The 18308-nt window shown below is 54.1% G+C and overlaps 1 protein-coding gene across 2 annotated transcripts in view; it reads left to right on the top strand.

Moving 5' to 3' along the window:
* The window catches only part of LOC139237900 (transitional endoplasmic reticulum ATPase-like), a 69592-nt gene extending 54261 nt beyond the window's left edge, over positions 1-15331 (top strand). For both annotated transcript variants that reach the window (XM_070867185.1, XM_070867184.1), the window contains 4 exons: positions 949-1078; positions 2505-2663; positions 7235-7386; positions 9757-15331. In XM_070867185.1, the coding sequence (XP_070723286.1) occupies positions 949-1078; positions 2505-2663; positions 7235-7386; positions 9757-9856 (541 nt within the window). In that variant the 3' untranslated portion in view covers positions 9857-15331. The remainder of the gene's footprint in view (positions 1-948; positions 1079-2504; positions 2664-7234; positions 7387-9756) is intronic.
* The last annotated feature ends 2977 nt before the right edge of the window (positions 15332-18308 follow it).

Here is an 18308-nt window from a genome sequence, read left to right as displayed (position 1 = left end):
CTCACAGGCCCACAGAGGCCCCACTCTCACAGGCCCACAGAGGCCCACTCCCACAGGCCCTCACTCCCACTGGGCCTTCTCCCACTCCCACAGGGCCTCACTCTCACAGATCATACTCCCACAGAGGCCCCACTCTCACAGGCCCACAGAGGCCCCACTCTCACAGGCCCTCACTCCCACAGGGCCTTTTCCCACTCCCACAGGGCCCCACTCTCACAGATCATACTCCCACAGAGGCCCCACTCTCACAGGCCCACAGAGCCTCACTCCCACAGGGCCTTTTCCCACTCCCACAGGGCCCCACTCTCACAGATCATACTCCCACAGAGGCCCCACTCTCACAGGCCCACAGAGCCTCACTCCCACAGGGCCTTTTCCCACTCCCACAGGGCCCCACTCTCACAGATCATACTCCCACAGAGGCCCCACTCTCACAGGCCCACAGAGGCCCCACTCTCACAGGCCCACAGGCCCTCACTCCCACAGGGCCTTCTCCCACTCCCACAGGGCCCCACTCCCACAGGCCCACAGGGCTTCACTCCCACAGTCAGGGCTTCACTCCCACAGGCCCACAGGGCCTCACTCCCACAGAGGCCCCACTCCCACAGACAGGGCCTCACTCCCACAGGCCCACAGGGCCCCCCCACTCCCACAGTCAGGGCCCCACACTCACAGGGCCCCACTCCCACAAACAGGGCCCCCACACCCACAGATAGGGTCCATTTCCTCAACTCAACGTCACTAAAATAGATGATCTGGTCATTATCACATGGCTGTGTGTGGGAGCTTGCTGTGCGCAAATTGGCTGCTGCGTTTCCCACATTACAACAGCGACTACGCTCCAAAAAGTACTTGACTGACCGTGAAGCATCTTGAGGTTGTGAAAGGTGCTATAGAAATGCAAGTCCTTCTTTGATTGCTGGATTTTATTGCCGTGTTTATCTACAGGCCGGATATCATCGACCCCGCCATCCTTCGCCCCGGGCGTCTGGACCAGCTGATTTATATCCCACTCCCCGATGAGAAATCACGGATGTCCATTTTGAAGGCCAACCTGAGGAAATCACCGATAGCTAAGGTGAGGAGATAAATTCTAGCACAGGGCAGTGGATCGATGGAACAAGCTAGCGGGGGAAGCCATCGAAACCAACGGGTCATGTTACGTTTGGGAAGAAGAGGATAGAGGGATCTGGTAAGCAGGCAAGAAAAGCACAGTTAGGATCAACTCGAGGCCTGTTGGGCTTACTGGCCTTTTTCAGATGCTTCCTCGTGTTTGTGTCAGATGAACATCTTCCTGGAGTCATACTCAGTATTTCCCATCAATCCCCATAATGATATCAACAGAACTTATTCCTCAAATATACTAAAGGGTGGGGGTGTCACGGCTGTGTTTAAAAAAATTCATTCACGGGATGTGGGCGTCGCTGGCAAGGCCGGCATTTATTGCCCATCCCCTAATTGCCCCTCGAGAAGGTGGTGGTGAGCCGCCTTCTTGAACCGCTGCAGTCCGTGTGGTGAAGGTGCTCCCACAGTGCTGTTAGGGAGGGAGTTCCAGGATTGTGACCCAGCGACGATGAAGGAACGGCCGATATATTTCCCAGTCAGGATGGTGTGTGGCTGGGAGGGGAACGTGGAGGTGGTGGTGTTCCCATGCGCCCGCTGCCCTCGTCCTTCTAGGGGGTAGAGGTCGCGGGTTTGGGAGGTGCTGCCGAAGAAGCCTTGGCGAGTTGCTGCAGTGCATCTTGTAGACGGTGCACACTGCAGCCAGGGGGCGCCGGTGGGGGAGGGGGTGAGCGTTGAAGGTGGGGGAGGGGCTGAGCGTTGAAGGTGGGGGAGGGGCTGAGCGTTGAAGGTGGGGGAGGGGCTGAGCGTTGAAGGTGGGGGAGGGGGTGAGCGTTGAAGGTGGGGGAGGGGCTGAGCGTTGAAGGTGGGGGAGGGGCTGAGCGTTGAAGGGGGAGGGGCTGAGCATTGAAGGTGGGGGAGGGGCTGAGCATTGAAGGTGGGGGAGGGAGTGAGCGCTGAAGGTGGGGGAGGGGGTGAGCGCTGAAGGTGGGGGAGGGGGTGAGCGCTGAAGGTGGGGGAGGGGCTGAGCGTTGAAGGTGGGGGAGGGGGTGAGCGCTGAAGGTGGGGGAGGGGGTGAGCGCTGAAGGTGGGGGAGGGGGTGAGCGCTGAAGGTGGGGGAGGGGCTGAGCGTTGAAGGTGGGGGAGGGGCTGAGCGTTGAAGGTGGGGGAGGGGCTGAGCGTTGAAGGTGGGGGAGGGGCTGAGCGTTGAAGGTGGGGGAGGGGGTGGGTGTTGAAGGTGGTGGGTAGCGTGCCGATCAAGCGGGCTGCTTTGTCCTGGATGGTGTCGAGCTTCTCGAGTGTTGTTGGAGCTGCGCTCATCCAGACCAGTGGGGCGTATTCCATCACAATCTGTCGCTCTGGGGTTGTTGGTGGTGTGGGAGATGTTAATGAAGTGCAATGTTCACCGCCCTCCCCCCTCCGGCTCTTCCTTCGGCCCTCAGAACGTTGACCTGGCGTACCTGGCCAAAATAACCCACGGCTTCTCGGGCGCCGACCTGACCGAGATCTGTCAGCGGGCATGCAAGCTGGCCATCCGGGAGGCCATTGAAGCGGAGATCAAACGGGAGCAGGAGCACCAAGCCAACCCGGACATGGCCATGGTGAGTGACATCCGCGAGTCTCCGTGACACCCGCGAGTCTCCGCGGGATTAAAGTGACCCCCAGCGTTGCAAGGCCAGAGCGCGTGGGCATCTCTTTCCCCCGTGTCCTCACCCCAGCTGGCCCTCGGGTTTTACAATTGCAGTAGAAACAGAGAAATTTACAGGGCAGAAGGAGGCCATTCCGGCCCATCGTGTCCGCGCCGGCCGACAAAGAGCCGCACGGCCCTCGGTCAGCAGCCCTGAAGGTTTACATATAAACCTATGAACAATGGCGGAAAGGCAAAGAGCACCCGGCCCAACCAGCCCGCCCCACACAACTGCGACAGCCCTTACACTGAAACATTCCACACTCCACCCCGACCGGAGCCATGGGATCTCCTGGGAGAGGCAAAAACCAGATTAAAAACCCAGGCCAATTTAGGGGGAAAAAATCTGGGAAAATTCCTCTCCGACCCATCCAGGCGATCGACACTAGTCCAGGAGATCACCCTGGCCGTATTCTATTCCCTGCAGTACTTCCCATTATATCTGCACTGGCCAACAAAAGGTCATCCAGTCTAATCCCAATTACCAGCTCGAGGTCCGTAACCCTGCAGGTTACTGCACTTTAAGTGCCCATCCAACCATCTCTTAAAAGTGGTGAGGGTTTCTGCATCCACCACTCTTCCAGGCAGCGAGTTCCAGATCCCCACCACCTTCTGCGTAAAAAAGCCCCCCCCTCAAATCCCCTCTGAACCTTCCTCCAACCACCTTAAAACTATGCCCCCTCGTAATAGACCCCTCCACCAAAGGAAATAGGCCCTTACTATCCACTATGGCCAGACCCCTCAAAATTTCTGTACACCTCAATGAGATCTCCTCAGCCTCCTCTGTTCCAATGAGCTCTTGTTAGACTGTGAAAGGCTGCCTGGGGTAGCCCAAAACCTCTTCAGCGGGGGAGTCAGGTCTTTCCGTGAGGCTGTCGGAGACCAGGAGGACGGTATTGGTGGAAACCAAAGGCTAAATACTGCGGATGCTGGAATCTGAAATAAAAACAGAAAACGCTGGAAATCTCAGCGGGTCGGGCAGCGTCTGTGGAGAGAGAAACAGAGTTAGCGTTTCGGGTCGATGACCCTTGGTCAGAACTGGAGAGTGTCCGAAATGAACAGATTGTTAAGGAGCATTGAAAGGGGGAGGGGAGGAGAGAACAAAAGGGAAGGTCTGTGATAGGATGGAAGGCAGGAGAGATTAGAGAGAACAAAAGGGACGATGGGCCGACTTGAGATGGTAATGGCCGGAGTTAGAGAAAGGTTAATCTGGATAGGGTGTGAATAGCGAGATAATTACCGGCTGCCATTGGAGACAAAGAGAGAGAAAAAAAATACATCAGAGCCAAATATGGGCAGAGATTAAGGTCTGAAATTGTTGAACACAGTGTTGAGTCCAAAATGTTGTAAGGTGCCTAAACGAAAGATGAGGTGCTGTTCCTTGAGCTTACGTTGAGCTTCATTGGAACAGTGTAGGAGGCCGAGGATGGAGAGGGCAGAGTGGGAGTGGAGTGGAGCGGAGAAACATAGAAATATAGAAAATAGGTGCAGGAGTAGGCCATTCGGCCCTTCGAGCCTGCACCACCATTCAATATGATCATGGCTGATCATTCCTTCAGTACCCCTTTCCTGCTTTCTCTCCATACCCCTTGATCCCCTTGAGAATTAAAGTGACAGGCGACCGGAAGCTCGGGGTCACACTTACGGATTGAGCGTAAGTCCGTATGTGGTATTGGTGGCGATAAGTGTGACATATCCTTGCGCCATCACTAATATACACACTCTACAAGCTGACTCCAACACGGAAACTGCCATCATTGTCACTTTGCTGCGTGACCCTTTTTATTACTTACCTCAGTAGTTGCAGTACATCCGTAATCCACGAGGTGGAGCAGCAGCCCACTAGGGGGAGCTCTAGTACAATGAGCATGGGCTGAGGTGAGTCAGGAGCCTCCAAAGCAACAACTTGCATTTATATAGCGCCGTTAACATTAGTAAAACGTCCCAAGGCGCTTCGCAGGAGCGTTATCAAACAAAATTTGACACCGAGCCACGTAAAGAGATATTAGGACAGAGGACTGAAAGTTTGGTGAAAGAGTAAGGTTTTAAGGAGCGTCTTAGAGGAAAAAGAGGTAGAGAGGTTTAAAATAAAGTCTTGCATTTGTATCGTCACTTTACAGCCAATGAAGTACTTTTGGAGTGTAGTCACTGTTGTAATGTGGGAAACGCGGCAGCCAATTTGTGCACAGCAAGCTCCCACACACAACAATGTGATAATGATCAGATAATCTGTTTGTGCTGCTGGTTGAGGGATAATTATTGGCCCCAGGACACCGGGGATAACTCCCCTGCTCTTCTTTGAAATAGTAAGAGCATAAGAAATAGGAGCAGGAGTGGGCCATACGACCCCTCGAGCCTGCTCCGCCATTTAATACGATCGTGGCTGATCTGATCATGGACTCAGCTCCACTTCCCCGCCCGCTCCCCATAACCCCTTATTCCCTTATCGTTTAAGAAACTGTCGATTTCTATCTTAAATTTATTCAATGTCCCGGCTTCCACAGCTCTCTGAGGCAGCGAATTCCACAGATTTACAAACCTCAGAGAGAAAAAATTCCTCCTCATCTCAGTTTTAAATGGGCGGCCCCTTATTCTAAGATCATGCCCTCTAGTTCTAGTCTCCCCCATCAGTGGAAACATCCTCTCTGCATCCACCTTGTCAAGCCCCCTCATAATCTTACACGTTTCGATAAGATCACCTCTCATTCTTCTGAATTCCAATGAGTAGACGCCCAACCTACTCAACCTTTCCTCATAAGTCAACCCCCTCATCCCCGGAATCAACCGAGTGAACCATCTCTGAACTGTCTCCAAAGCAAGTATATCCTTCCTTAAATACGGAGACCAAAACTGCACGCAGTATTCCAGGTGTGGCCTCACCAATACCCTGTATAGCTGGAGCAAGACTTCCCTGCTTTTATACTCCATCCCCTGTGCAATAAAGGCCAAGATTCCATTGTCCTTCCTGATCACTTGCTGTACCTGCATACTATCCTTTTGTGTTTCATGCACCAGTAACCCCCAGGTCCCGCTGTACTGCAGCACTTTGCAATCTTTCTCCATTTAAATAATAACTTGCTCTTTGATTTTTTTTCTGCCAAAGTGCATGACCTCACACTTTCCAACATTATACTCCATCTGCCCACTCACATAGTGCCGTGGGATCGTTTATCTGAGAGAGGCAGACGGGGCCTCGGTTTAACATCTTATCCCAGGGAGGGACTTTAGGGAGCACTGTTTCCCGCGCAGGCCGCTCACTGGCTTTAACGTTGTGGACACTGAGCAAGCGCGGAAATTTAAAGGGACCGCGCGTGAACAGAATCACGCCCCGCGGACCAAAGCGCACGGCGAGCGTTGTCGGGGAGGGAATTCCACAGCTCTGGGCCTTGGCAGCTAAAGGCGTAGTCAGTTCGTTCGCCGGGCGCCCAGCTGCCCCGTGGCCCCGGTTACCAGTTCGAGCTAGAGGGGGTGAGAAGGGTCACGTGGGGAGAGCCCCGCTCCAGCAGAATCCTGGGCCAATAAAAATTTCCCAGCAGAGTAACGGGGGCGGGGGGCAGTGAGTTGAAACCTTCCGCTCTTCAATGAGAAGCCAAAGGCCTCTTTATAAAATCAGACACTGCGCCCCCCCACCCACACCCCCCCGGCCCCCCTCCCCCCCCCCCCCCCCCCAACACCCGCGTCCCCCCCGTCCGCTTCATGCCACATCCACTGCCATTTCGGCCATGGTCTTTCCTGCTGCCGTGCTGGGCTTTTCTCCGAATCCCACCTGTAATGTATTTGCTTCATGGGTTCTTTGCTTAAGAATTCACAGCAACACGTTGCTATTAAGAACTAGTTGGTTTATTAGCAAAAGGTTTAACAATCACACTACATGTTACCGGTTCATCCACCAGGCTCACAACCACCTGCCCCATCGTGGATCCCCCGAAACCAACTGGCCGGGGTTTTATTGAGCCTTGTGAACATCACGTGACTGGCTAAGCCACTCCCCAACTCAACAGCTCTACAACTATTTTAGGTAGAACTTTAAGCCGAGAGCCCCCTTATTAAAGGGGCACTAGAACCGACAAATTAACAAATAAAACTTTGTGAATCTTAAACGATCAAATTAAAATGTGGTTGCCGGGGGAGTGATGATGCACTCCAGTCCCTCCGGCGCCCACCTCTCGCGGAAGGCCGCGAGCGTACCGGTGGACACCGCGTGCTCCATCTCCTGGGACACCCTGGCTCTCGGATGTAACCGCGGAAGAGAGGCAGGCAGTCGGGGCTGAACGACCCCCTCGACCGCCCGCTGCCCGGACCGGCTGATGGCCCCCTTTGGCCGTGCCCAGGAGCAGGCCCACGAGGAGGCCCTCGGACCTGCCCGCTCCCCCCCCCCGCACAGGGTGCCCAAAGATCAGGAGCGTGGGACTGAAGCGCATCAACAAAGCTGTGAGCATCCTCTCGGGTGCATACGTCACCGCTTTGGTTGTTGTTTACACACAGGAAGATGACTACGATCCTGTTCCCGAAATCCGCCGCGATCACTTCGAGGAGGCCATGAGGTTCGGGCGCCGGTCAGTCAGCGACAACGACATCAGGAAATACGAGATGTTCGCCCAGACGCTGCAACAGAGCCGGGGCTTTGGCAACTTCAGGTTCGTTAACGTCGCCGTGTCGCGCTTAATGTTGCCGGGCTTAATGTCGCCGTGTTTCTACAGTCCCATTCATAAATCCAGGAGGCTGCATTTTCGGCTTGGCTGATTTCGGGGCGTCAATGGCGGCTGGGCGGTAAAGTTTGCGCCCGGGAACAGTTTGCGCCTCAGTCAGCAACATTGGTCCCGCTGGGCCCTGAGTGTGGGGCGGGGCGCTAAGGGAGGCGTTGCACACCTCTCTCTCTCGGGGCGCTAGGCCGGCTGAGCATGGGAAGATCCCGAGCTAAACATCCGGCCCGGGAGCGCTCTGAGAGAGGCCTGGGGGGGTGGGGGGGGGGAAATAAAAACACCCCAGGCCACCACAACATAAATCGCAAAAAAGAACCAATCGCACTTACCCGAGGTGTGGACATTACTGACCTCATCGCGGCCGCTGCAGCTGGGACTGCCCGCTTTCACAGGCGGTCCCACCAGGGGGGCGCTGTGGGGCGCTACGGGTTGGACGGGAGTCACAAATCGAGCGGGTGTCGCACCCAGGGGGGGCGTTGCACACCGGCTCGCCTCTCCCGGGCGGTAATACGCCGCGCCCCGCCCAAACCGGCCCCGAATATCCCGGCGGGGCGCTGGGAACTGGCTGCCCGCCCACAAGTGCTCACGGCCACCATTGCCGTCCCCTACGGGGCGCTAACAGGGGCGGCAGAAGACCAAAAATCCAGCCCCCGAGGGAGCCCCCAAAGCACTTAGAGCCAATGAAGTATTTTTGGAGTGCAGTAATGTGGGAAACGTCAACTTGTGCACAGCAAGATCCCACAAACAGCAATGTGATGGTGAGCGGATAATCTGTTTTGGTGATGTTGATTGAGGGATAAGTATTGACCCCAGGACACCGGGGATAGCTCCCCTGCTCTCCTCCTCTGATCTTTTATTCTTAAGAGGGCGGAAGGGACCTCTGTTTAACGTCTCACCCAGAGGGAGGCACCTCCGGCAGTGCAGCGCTCCATCAGTGCCGCACTGGGAGTGTCAGCATAAATTGTGTGCTCGAGTCGCTGGAGTGGGACTTGAACCCGTGACCTTCTGATTCAGAGGCGAGAATGCTGCCCACTGAGCCACTGGTGCTCATCCGTTTCTCCCAACGGCTTCTGTGTGGGGAATCTGTGCCCGAAAGAAAACGAACTGGCATTTTATAGAACCATAGAGATTTACAGGACAGAAGGAGGCCATTCGGCCCATCATGTCCGCGCCGGCCGACAAAGAGCCACCCAGCCTAATCCCACTTTCCCGCTCTGGGTCCATAGCCCTGCAGGTTACAGCACTTCAGGTGCACATCCAAGTACTTTTTAAATGAGGTGAGGGTTTCTGCCTCTACCACCCTTTCAGGCAGTGAGTTCCAGACCCCCACCACCCTCTGGGTGAAGACATTTCCCTCAAATCCCCTCGAAACCTCCCCCTAATTACTTTAAATCTATGCCCCCCTGGTTATTGACCCCTCTGCTAAGGGAAACGGGTCCTTCCTATCGACTCTATCTAGGTCCCTCATAATTTTACATCAATTAGGTCTCTCCTCAAACTCCCATATTTTCTATAGTGACTTTCAAGACCTCGGGATGTCCCAACGCATCTCACAGCCAATGTAGTACTTATTTTTTTTTTTAAGCGCAGTCACTGTAGGGGGCAGTGCCTTTACAATAGGGGTAAGAGGAGAACATTTTGAAGAGGAACTTTCTGATTCGGATGTTCTGTCAAGGCGAGGGTGTGCGTTGTTACATCATCATCATCATCGGCAGTCCCTCGGAATCGAGGAAGACTTCCTTCCACTCTTAGAATGAGTCCTGAGATGGCTGAACATCCCAATACGAGAACCACAGTCCCTGTCACAGGTGGGACAGACAGTGGTTGAGGGAAGGGGTGGGTGGGACTGGTTTGCCGCATGCTCCTTCCGCTGCCTGCGCTTGGTTTCTGCACGCTCTCGGCGACGAGACTCGAGGTGCTCAGCGCCCTCCCGGATGCACTTCCTCCACTTAGGGCGGACTGGTCTTTGGCCCAGGGACACCCAGGTGTCGGTGGGGGATGTTGCACTTTATCAGGGAGGGCTTTGAGGGTGGTCCCCTGTAACGTTTCCTCTGCCCAACTTTGGCTCGCTTGCCGTGAAGGAGTTCCGAGTGGAGCGCTTGCTTTGGGGAGTCTCGTGTCTGGGGGCATGCGGACAATGTGGCCCCGCCCAGCGGAGCTGGTCGAGTGTGGTCAGTGCTTCGATGCTGGGGATCTTGGGCCTGGTCGAGGCCGCTGACGTTGGCGCGTCAGTCCTTCCCGGGGGGATCAAGTCGCTAATCTTTCCCGAAGTGCTGCCAATATCTCGTTCCTTTCCTCCCGCAGGTTTCCCTCCGGCAGCCAGAGCAGCGGGCAGGGCAGCGGCGACAGCGGGAGCGGCGGGAACCTGTACCGCGAGGAGGGGGACGATGACCTTTACAACTGAGCCGGCCCGAGGTCAAAGGCCAAAGATCGCAGGTCACGTGGCGGCGGGCGGAGGCGACCCCGCCCTTGCATCTCGCGCGTCGCCGGGGGGGGGGGGGGGTGGGGGTGGGGGTGGGGGTGTGGAGGACGCAACCGATGCCTTGAACTTTGCAGCATTGTTGGCGACGAGAGTGGCTTCAGCTTCGTGACCTCTGACCCGCCTCCCAGGGGCCCACGTGTGATTGATGGCGGGCGCGGGTTCAAAGCTCAGCTCCTTTTGTACAGTGCACAGCGAGTAAACGGGATGGACCTTTTCACCTTGGGTACTCTGCAGGGCACGGTTACATGCTTGTGTGTGCGTGTGTGCGTGTGCGTATGTGCGTGTCCCTCCCCTGGACATTAAAGTCCGCCATCCATCCAGATTTGGACCGGATAGCTCGGCGCTGTTACAGTATAGCCCAACCCTACACCAAATGTCTGGTCTCCCAAAAAAAGACATTTTTTTTTTTCTTTGAGGTACAGGTGCAACGTCCCGAATCCGGAAGTCCGAAAACCGGAATCGTCCGAAAAGTGGACATTTTGAGGCAAAAGACAAAATCCGGCATGGATTCGTTCAAGAATTCCGGATTTCAGACCCTTGACTTTCTTGTCTGAATTCCGGGAAAAACCCCAACAACCGGAACGGTCTCGGTGCCGAGGATTTTGGACCTTGTACCTGTGTTTCTGTGTTTTACAATGTGGAGTTTTGAATGTTGAAGGGTTTTCAATCATTTGCATCAGACTGCACGAATTGTCCTATCCCCTGGGATCCCATCTCCTCGCCCATCCTGACCGTTTCCTCTCAGTCTTGGCTTTAGCATTCGATGGCTAACCTACTATGCATGTGCATTGTAAGCTGGGGTATGGCGTGCGGGGACAGGAACAAGCTGTGTCCGAGGGTTAACAAACATGGGAACTCATTCATTAAACCTCATAATTGTCAGCCGTGGCTCAGTGGGCAGCACTCTCGCCTCCGAGTCAGAAGGTTGTGGGTTCAAGTCCCACTCCAGGGGCTTGAGCACATCAATCCAGGCTGACACTCCCAATGCAGTGCTGAGGGAGTGCTCCACTGTCGGAGGGGCGGTACTGAGGGAGTGCCGCACTGTTGAAGGGGCGGTACTGAGGGAGTGCCGCACTGTCGAAGGGGCGGTACTGAGGGAGTGCTGCACTGTCGGAGGGGCAGTACTGAGGGAGTGCTGCACTGTCGAAGGGGCGGTACTGAGGGAGTGCCGCACTTTTGGAGGGGCAGTGCTGAGGTAGTGCTGCACTGTCGGAGGTGGCGCCTTTCGGATGAGATGTTAAACCGAGGCCCCGTCTGCTCTCTCAGGCGGATGTAAAAGATTCCAATCACACTATTTCGAAGAAGAGCAGGGCAGTTATCCCCAGTGTCCTGCGGCCAATATTTATCCCTCAACCAACATAACAAAAACAGCTGATCAGGTCATTATCACATTGCTATTTGTGGGAGCTTGCTGTGCACAAATTGGCTGCCGCGTTTCCCACATTACAACAGCTTCCCGCGGGCGGAAGTCAACAATTGGCAGAAAATACACGAACCTACCTGGCTGGTCGGGGGGTCCACGGAACCCCGCGCTCCTGGGCCTCTCCAGGTACCCGCGGGGTAGAGGCCCATGTATCTCAGGGGCGCAGGCGGTTCGTACGCATCCCTGGGATCACATGGGCCGGCCCAGCCAATCGAAGAAGGGGATCCACATTCATGCTTATGGTGCGTTCCATATGTACAGAAACCCCATAAACATTAAATGGGGATCGCATAAAAAACACATTTAACATCACAGATACATTTTTTTTTTAAATTACACATTTAAAAGTAACTAAAATGCCATTTAATTAAATATTTGAAACAAAAATTTAATTTTTCAAAAAATATGTTTAAATGTTCTAAAGGGGCTAAAAATAACCTTACCTTATTTTACAGGGTTTCTTTTAATTGAAAAAAAATTATTTTTAAGTTTATTTAAACTCTTATGCTAGTGAAAGCAAGCTCTATGCCTGCTTTTGTCAGCTGTAAGAATTTCACGGGCATTGGCTGGGCACAAGTTGAGCAAATAGCCCGCCTCTCCACCCACGGATGTCCTTTTCCCGGGGATTGGCCGCGATCGCGCGTTCCAGGTTTCCGCGCACGCGCTTCGGGTGCGAAGAACCAGAACTTGCGCGGCCCTTACATAAGAATATAAGAAAGAGGAGCAGGAGTAGGCCATACGGCCCCTCGAGCCTGCTCCGCCATTCAATACGATCACGGCTGATCCGATCATGGACTCAGCTCCACTTCCCTGCCCGCTCCCCATAACCCCTTATCCCCTTATCGGTTAAGAAACTGTCTATTTCTGTCCTAAATTTATTCAGTGTCCCGGCTTCCACAGCTCTCTGAGGCAGAGAATTCCACAGATTTACAACCCTCTGAGAGAAAAAATTTCTCCTCATCTCAGTTTTAAATGGGCGGCCCCTTATTCTAAGATCATGCCCCCTAGTTCTAGTTTCCCCCATCAGTGGAAACATCCTCTGTGCATCCACCTTGTCAAGCCCCCTCCTAATCTTTCACGTTTCGATAAGATCACCTCTCATTCTTCTGAATTCCAATGAGTAGAGGCCCAACCTCCTCAACCTTTCCTCATCTCCAGAATCCTACAGGGGCGGGCGCACACATGCATAGGAGGCGCAAAATACGGCCAACATGATTTGGGAACAAGACTGTGCTCAGCCGACCCACACTGGCTCCCGGTTTCTGCCCCCCCCCCCCCTCCCGGCCAAGGCTTCAAATTTAAAAATCTCAACCTCGGTAACCTCCTCCAGTCCCGCAACCCCCCCTGGGGTGTACATTGGATAGCCCCGGCCTGCCAGCACGGGCTGGGTACAGGGAACGCTCCCTAGTCGGCCCAAAGCCTGAGTTAAATTAGACCAACGAGCTGGTCCCCAGAAGGGTTGACAACCCTTCACCCCCCCCCCCCCCAGGATTATTAATTATAATAACTTTTATTTATATAGCGGCTTTAACGTAGTAAAACGTCCCAAGGCGCTGCACAGCAGTGTTACAAGACAAAACAGGCAAATTGTAGACTGAGCCACAGAAGTAGTAGTTCAGGCAGGTGACCAAAAGCTTGGACAAAGAGGTAGGTTTTAAAGAGCATCTTGAAGGAGGAGAGAGAGGCGGAGAGGTTTAGGGAGGGAGTTCCAGAGCTTGGGGCCCGGGCAGCTGAAGGCACGGCCACCGATGGTGGAGCGATTTATAATCAGGGATGGTCAAGATGGCAGAATTGGAGTCTTTTTCCAATTATTCCTATTGAATGGCGGAGCAGGCTCGAGGGGCCGAATGGCCTACTCCTGCTCCTATTTAAGTTCTTAACATTGAAGAAGATTCAATTTTCATTTATTTAAAAAAGAAGATTTTGTCAGGTTGGTTCCACATGTCTTGTGATTGGAATAAACAATGGAGTTGTATTCTGGGGATCCTGCCTCAAAGCACGACATCCTGAGGTTCTGTTTATGCTAAGTCAGCTAAACTCTTTGGCTTCAGCGCACTTTGGATCACGAAGGGGAAAAATCTGCCCCGCTCCGCATCGCACTCCAGTAATTCCCGGTGCAATGTATTTGCTTCAGGGGTTCTTTGCTTAAGAATTCACGGCAACGCATTGCTATTAAGAACTAGTTGGTTTATTAGCAAAAGGTTTAACAATCACACGACACATTACCGGTTCATCCACCTGCCCCATCGTGGATCCCCCGAACCCAACTGGCCGGGGTTTTATTGAGCCTTGTGAACATCACGTGACTGGCTAAGCCACTCACAACACAACAGCTCTCCCAACCTGTGAGCATACTCCGGGGTGCGTACGTTACACCCGGCAAGTGCAGCTCTAGACGTCGGCTAAGGCCGAGACTGCTGGTGTCGAATGACCAGACCGCCCCCTCATTGCCTGAGCTCCCACGTTGAAGAATGACCCGTGCACAAGCGGTGGAAAGGTCCAACCCAGTCTACATTAGGAGGGGAGAAACAGGGAATAGATTGAGCCCTGGCAGTGCAACTCCCACAGCCCAATAAACCCTGTCCATTCGCCCTCGGGATTTTATTATTCACTGGTGTGTCTAGTTTGGGCCTGGAAGTTTGCAACGGGCTGTTCCCAGTGCTGTTGCATCCTTGACAGATGAATCCTGAATCAGAGCAGGTATGATCTGTACCAGAACCTGGAGTTATGTGCTAGTGAATGGGGAGAGGAATGTCAACTGTATCTGGCCCCCTACAACAACAACTTGTATTTATATAGCGCCTTTAACGTGGTGAAACGTCCCGAAGCGCTTCACAGGAGTGTTACGAGATTTAAAAAATTTGACACCGAACCGCATAAATAAATCAGTGCAGGTGAGCAAAAGCTCGGTCAAAGAGGGAGGTTTGAAGGAGCCTCTTGAAGGAAGAGGGAGAGGCGGAGAGGTTTAGGGAGGGAGTTCCAGAGCTTGGGGCCCAGGCAGCTGAAGGCACGGCCACCGATGGTGGAGCGATTATAATCAGGGAGGCTGAAGAGGGCAGAATTAGAGGAGCGCAGACATCTCGGGGGGGTTGTGGGGTTAGAGGAGATTACAGAGATAGGGAGGGGGCGAGGGCCACGGAGGGATACCCCAATATACCTACACAGCTTCCCCCTACCCCACGAAATGCCTTACTGCTCGCTCTACTGTGGAGAAGCTTACAGCTGATCCCACTTCATATCCAGGGCTTCACATGGTGTGTGGTGCAGGAGTGTGTTTGAAGCAGATTTGTCACCTCACAGAACCTCAAAAGCCAGAAGCTCACCGGCGCAGCAATTAGCAAGACCGTCATCTTTTATAACAGTTTGAACAGTTTGCAAACTGTGATCTACCAAAAATTCACGATGGGCTGTACTTACTGCTTCATGTTAACTATTGGCAGGTCCCCTCCCCTCCTCCCCTCCCCTCCCCTCTCCTCTCCTCTCTAATTCTTCTCTCCCCTCCCCTCCCCTCTCCCCTCTCCCCTCATCCCCTCCCCTCCCCTCCCCTCTCCTCTCCTCTCTAACTCTTCTCTCCCTCTCCACTCCCCTCCCCTCTCCCCTCCTCCCCTCCCCTCCCCTCTCCTCTCCTCTCTAACTCTTCTCTCCCTCTCCCCTCCCCTCCCCACCCCCTCCAATGGACTGTATGGAGGTTTCAGCTTGCAAGCCATGAACTGACCTTCCAGTCAATGCAATGTGCACAGTGACGCCTGCGGGTTTTATTGTGGCCGCCTGCGATATAATTTAAAGTTTGAGATCCTTGTGGTTTCATTTTGGATGTTGCGATGAAGTTGTGCACATTTATAAATCATATATAAAGTCAATAAATCACATCGTGCTGAGACACGGCAACGATGAAAGCTCGGCTGCTTTGGTGTACATTAACGGTGCAGAACTTCCAAATCTACTTCAATAAATGAACTCCGGTGAAACACAAAGGAGGCTTTTTTTGTGGCTCTAAGTTTATAAAGGTTTCTCGTAGATAACAGACACGCAGGCTGTGACGTACTCCTGGTCTTCGGATGATCTGACCAACTTCAGGAGTGAGGTTTGAGTCTCCAAGGGGAGAAACTGAGTCACTGGGACAAGTGTGGATTAATTGAGGAAAGCCAGCGTGGATTTGTTAAATCGTGTTTAACCAACCTGATTGAGTTTTTTGATGAGATAACCGAGAGGGTTGATGAGGGGAATGCAGTTGACGTGGTGTACATGGATTTCCAAAAGATGTTCGACAAAGTGCCACATAATAGGCTTGCCGGCAAAGTTGAAGCCCATGGAATAAAAGGGACAGTGGCAGCATGGATACGGGATTGGCTCAGTGACAGGAAACAGCGAGCAGTGGTCAACGGTTGTTTCTCGGACTGGAGGAAGGTATACAGTGGTGTTCCCCAGGGGTCAGTACTGGGGCCACTGATTTTCATGATACATATTAATGACTTGGATGTGGGTGTACAGGGCACAGTTTCAAAATGTGCAGATGATGCAAAACTTGGAAGTGCAGTGAACAGTGAGGAGGATAGTGATAGACCTGAGAGGATATAGACAGGCTGGTGGAACGGGCAGACACGTGGCAGATGGAATTTAACGTAGACAAGTGTGAAGTGATACATTTTGGTCGAAAGAATGAGGAGACGAAATATAAACTAAAGGGTACAATCCTAAAGTGGGTGCATGAACAGAGAGACCCGGGGGTATATGGGCACAAATCGCTGAAGGGGGCAGGGCAGGTTGAGAAAGCGGTTAAAAATGTTACGGGATCCTGGGCTTCATGAATAGAGGCGCAGAGTACAAAAACAAGGAAGTTATGATGAACCTGTACAAAACACTGGTTCGGCCCCAACTGGAGTATTGTGTCCAATTCTGGGCACCGCACTTTAGGCAGGATGTGAAGGCCTTAGAGAGGGTGCAGCAAAGATTTACGAGAATGGTTCCAGGGACGAGGGACTTCAGTGACGGGGATAGACTGGAGAAGCTGGGGTTGTTCTCCTTGGAGCAGAGAAGGTTGAGAGGAGATTTGATCGAGGTGTTCAAAATCATGGGGGGGGGCCTGGACAGAGTAGGTCGAGAGAAACTGTTCCCATTGGGTGGAAGGGTTGGGAACCAGAGGACACAGATTTAAGGCGATTGGTTGAAGAACCAAAGGCGACACGAGGGAAAGCGTTTTCCCGCAGCGAGTGGTTAGGATCTGGAATGCGCTGCCTGAGAGGGTGGTGGAGGCAGACTCAATCGTGGCTTTCAAAAGGGAGTTGGATAAGTGCCTGAAGGACAAAGAATGTGCAGGGTTACGGGGAAAGGGCGGGGGGAGTGGGACTGGCTGAAGTGCTCTTGCAGCGAGCCGGCACGGGCTGGACGGGCCGAATGGCCTCCTCCTGCGCTGGAACCGTTCCGTGTTTCTAACAATTGCTTCATCCACTTCAATATCAGGCACACAAGGCACGAACTGGAGAGTTAGACGATCGAACATGTGCGCACCACGGTAGAGACAGGGTTTATCCATGTCACAGCATGGCTTGTATAAAAGGCCATTGTCTGACCGACCTGGTTTAAGTTCTTCGAGCGGGTTATTAGACGAAGGTAGCGCTGTGGATCCAGGGCTGGATTTCCCCTGGTCCCTTTGCCCCCGTGGGTTTGGCCCCGGAGTGGGGTGAAAGGCTGGGGGCGAGGTCTCCAGCAGCCCGCCGCGATCCTCGGCTCGGGTTTTGCGACCGGGATGAGCTGTGCCGTGTGTGCAGCGCCCCCTGGGTGTGACACCGGCAGGAGTGTGGAGTTTTGCCCAATCCGCCGGACCGCAACGACCGCCTGGGAACTCGGTAAAACAGATCACCGAAGATAGCGTGTTGTGGGATTGAAAGGCCAATTCTGGGGTTGGAGAGGAATTGGTTGCGCTCCTATCAACGCAGGGTTGTCATTAACAGCGCTGGCTGTGACCAGTTACTGGCGGAGTTCCCGCAGGGATTGCAGACAGGATGTTATTCTCCAGTAGCTGGGCCTGGCGCACGTCCGCAGGTGATGCCAAGATTTGCGCGGGTGTCAGAAGCCTTGAGGAGGAAAACAGATTGCAATCGGGTCCTGATGTGTCGGTGAGCGAGCCTGTATCTGTCGGGTCCTGAGCCGAAGGTTGGTGCCGATTGTCACTTGGCACATTCTTGACCAGCGAGGCCCCTCCTGCACCCTGTGCACAGACTGGCCGGTGAACATCGGGTGGGAAAGAGACCGAGATGGTTCAGTGCCCGAGTCTCTACAGGTTGATGACCAGTGCTAAGAGGCCCCACTGAGGGCAAGGTGAGCACTAGCCTACACAACTAGAGGGCAGCAACAGACCAACTGGTCCCTCAAATCGTGACTGGACTTTTCCTCCTCACAACCAGCCTGCAACCCCCCACTCCTCCCCACCTCCTCGCCCCCTCCCCTCTGCCCTCTCCCCACCTCCCTCCCCTCCCAACTTAATCACCCCGTTCCCCATTCCTCCTCCCCCTCCCCACATCCCCTTCCCAAACCTCACTCTCGTCCCCCTCTCTCCCCCCCCCTCACCCGCCTCCTCCCTCGCACTTCCCCTCCCCTCTCCCCAACTCCACTCATCCACCTCCCCTCTCTCCCTCTCCTCCCCTCGCCCCTGCCCACTCTCCTCCTCCCCACTCCCCTCCACCTCTCCCCTCCTCTCCCTATCCCCAAGCTCCCTTTCACCCCCCCCCCTACTCCCCTTACCCACCCCCTCTCCCCACTCCACTCCTGCTGCCCATGCCCCCGCCCACTCTCCTCCTCCCCACTCCCTTCATCCACCCCCTCCCAATGCGCCGTTCCCCCTCCCCACGTCTCTTTCCCCAAACCCCACACCCGTTCCCCCACTCCCCCTTACACCCACCCCACTCTCTCCCCTCCGCTCACTCCCATTCCCACTCCCCCTACTCACCCCAC

Source organism: Pristiophorus japonicus, chromosome 24 (genome assembly GCF_044704955.1).
Source record: "Pristiophorus japonicus isolate sPriJap1 chromosome 24, sPriJap1.hap1, whole genome shotgun sequence".
Classification (NCBI taxonomy): domain Eukaryota; kingdom Metazoa; phylum Chordata; class Chondrichthyes; family Pristiophoridae; genus Pristiophorus; species Pristiophorus japonicus.
Note: the sequence above shows the minus strand (reverse complement) of the source record. Positions and strands in the feature narration are given on the sequence as shown.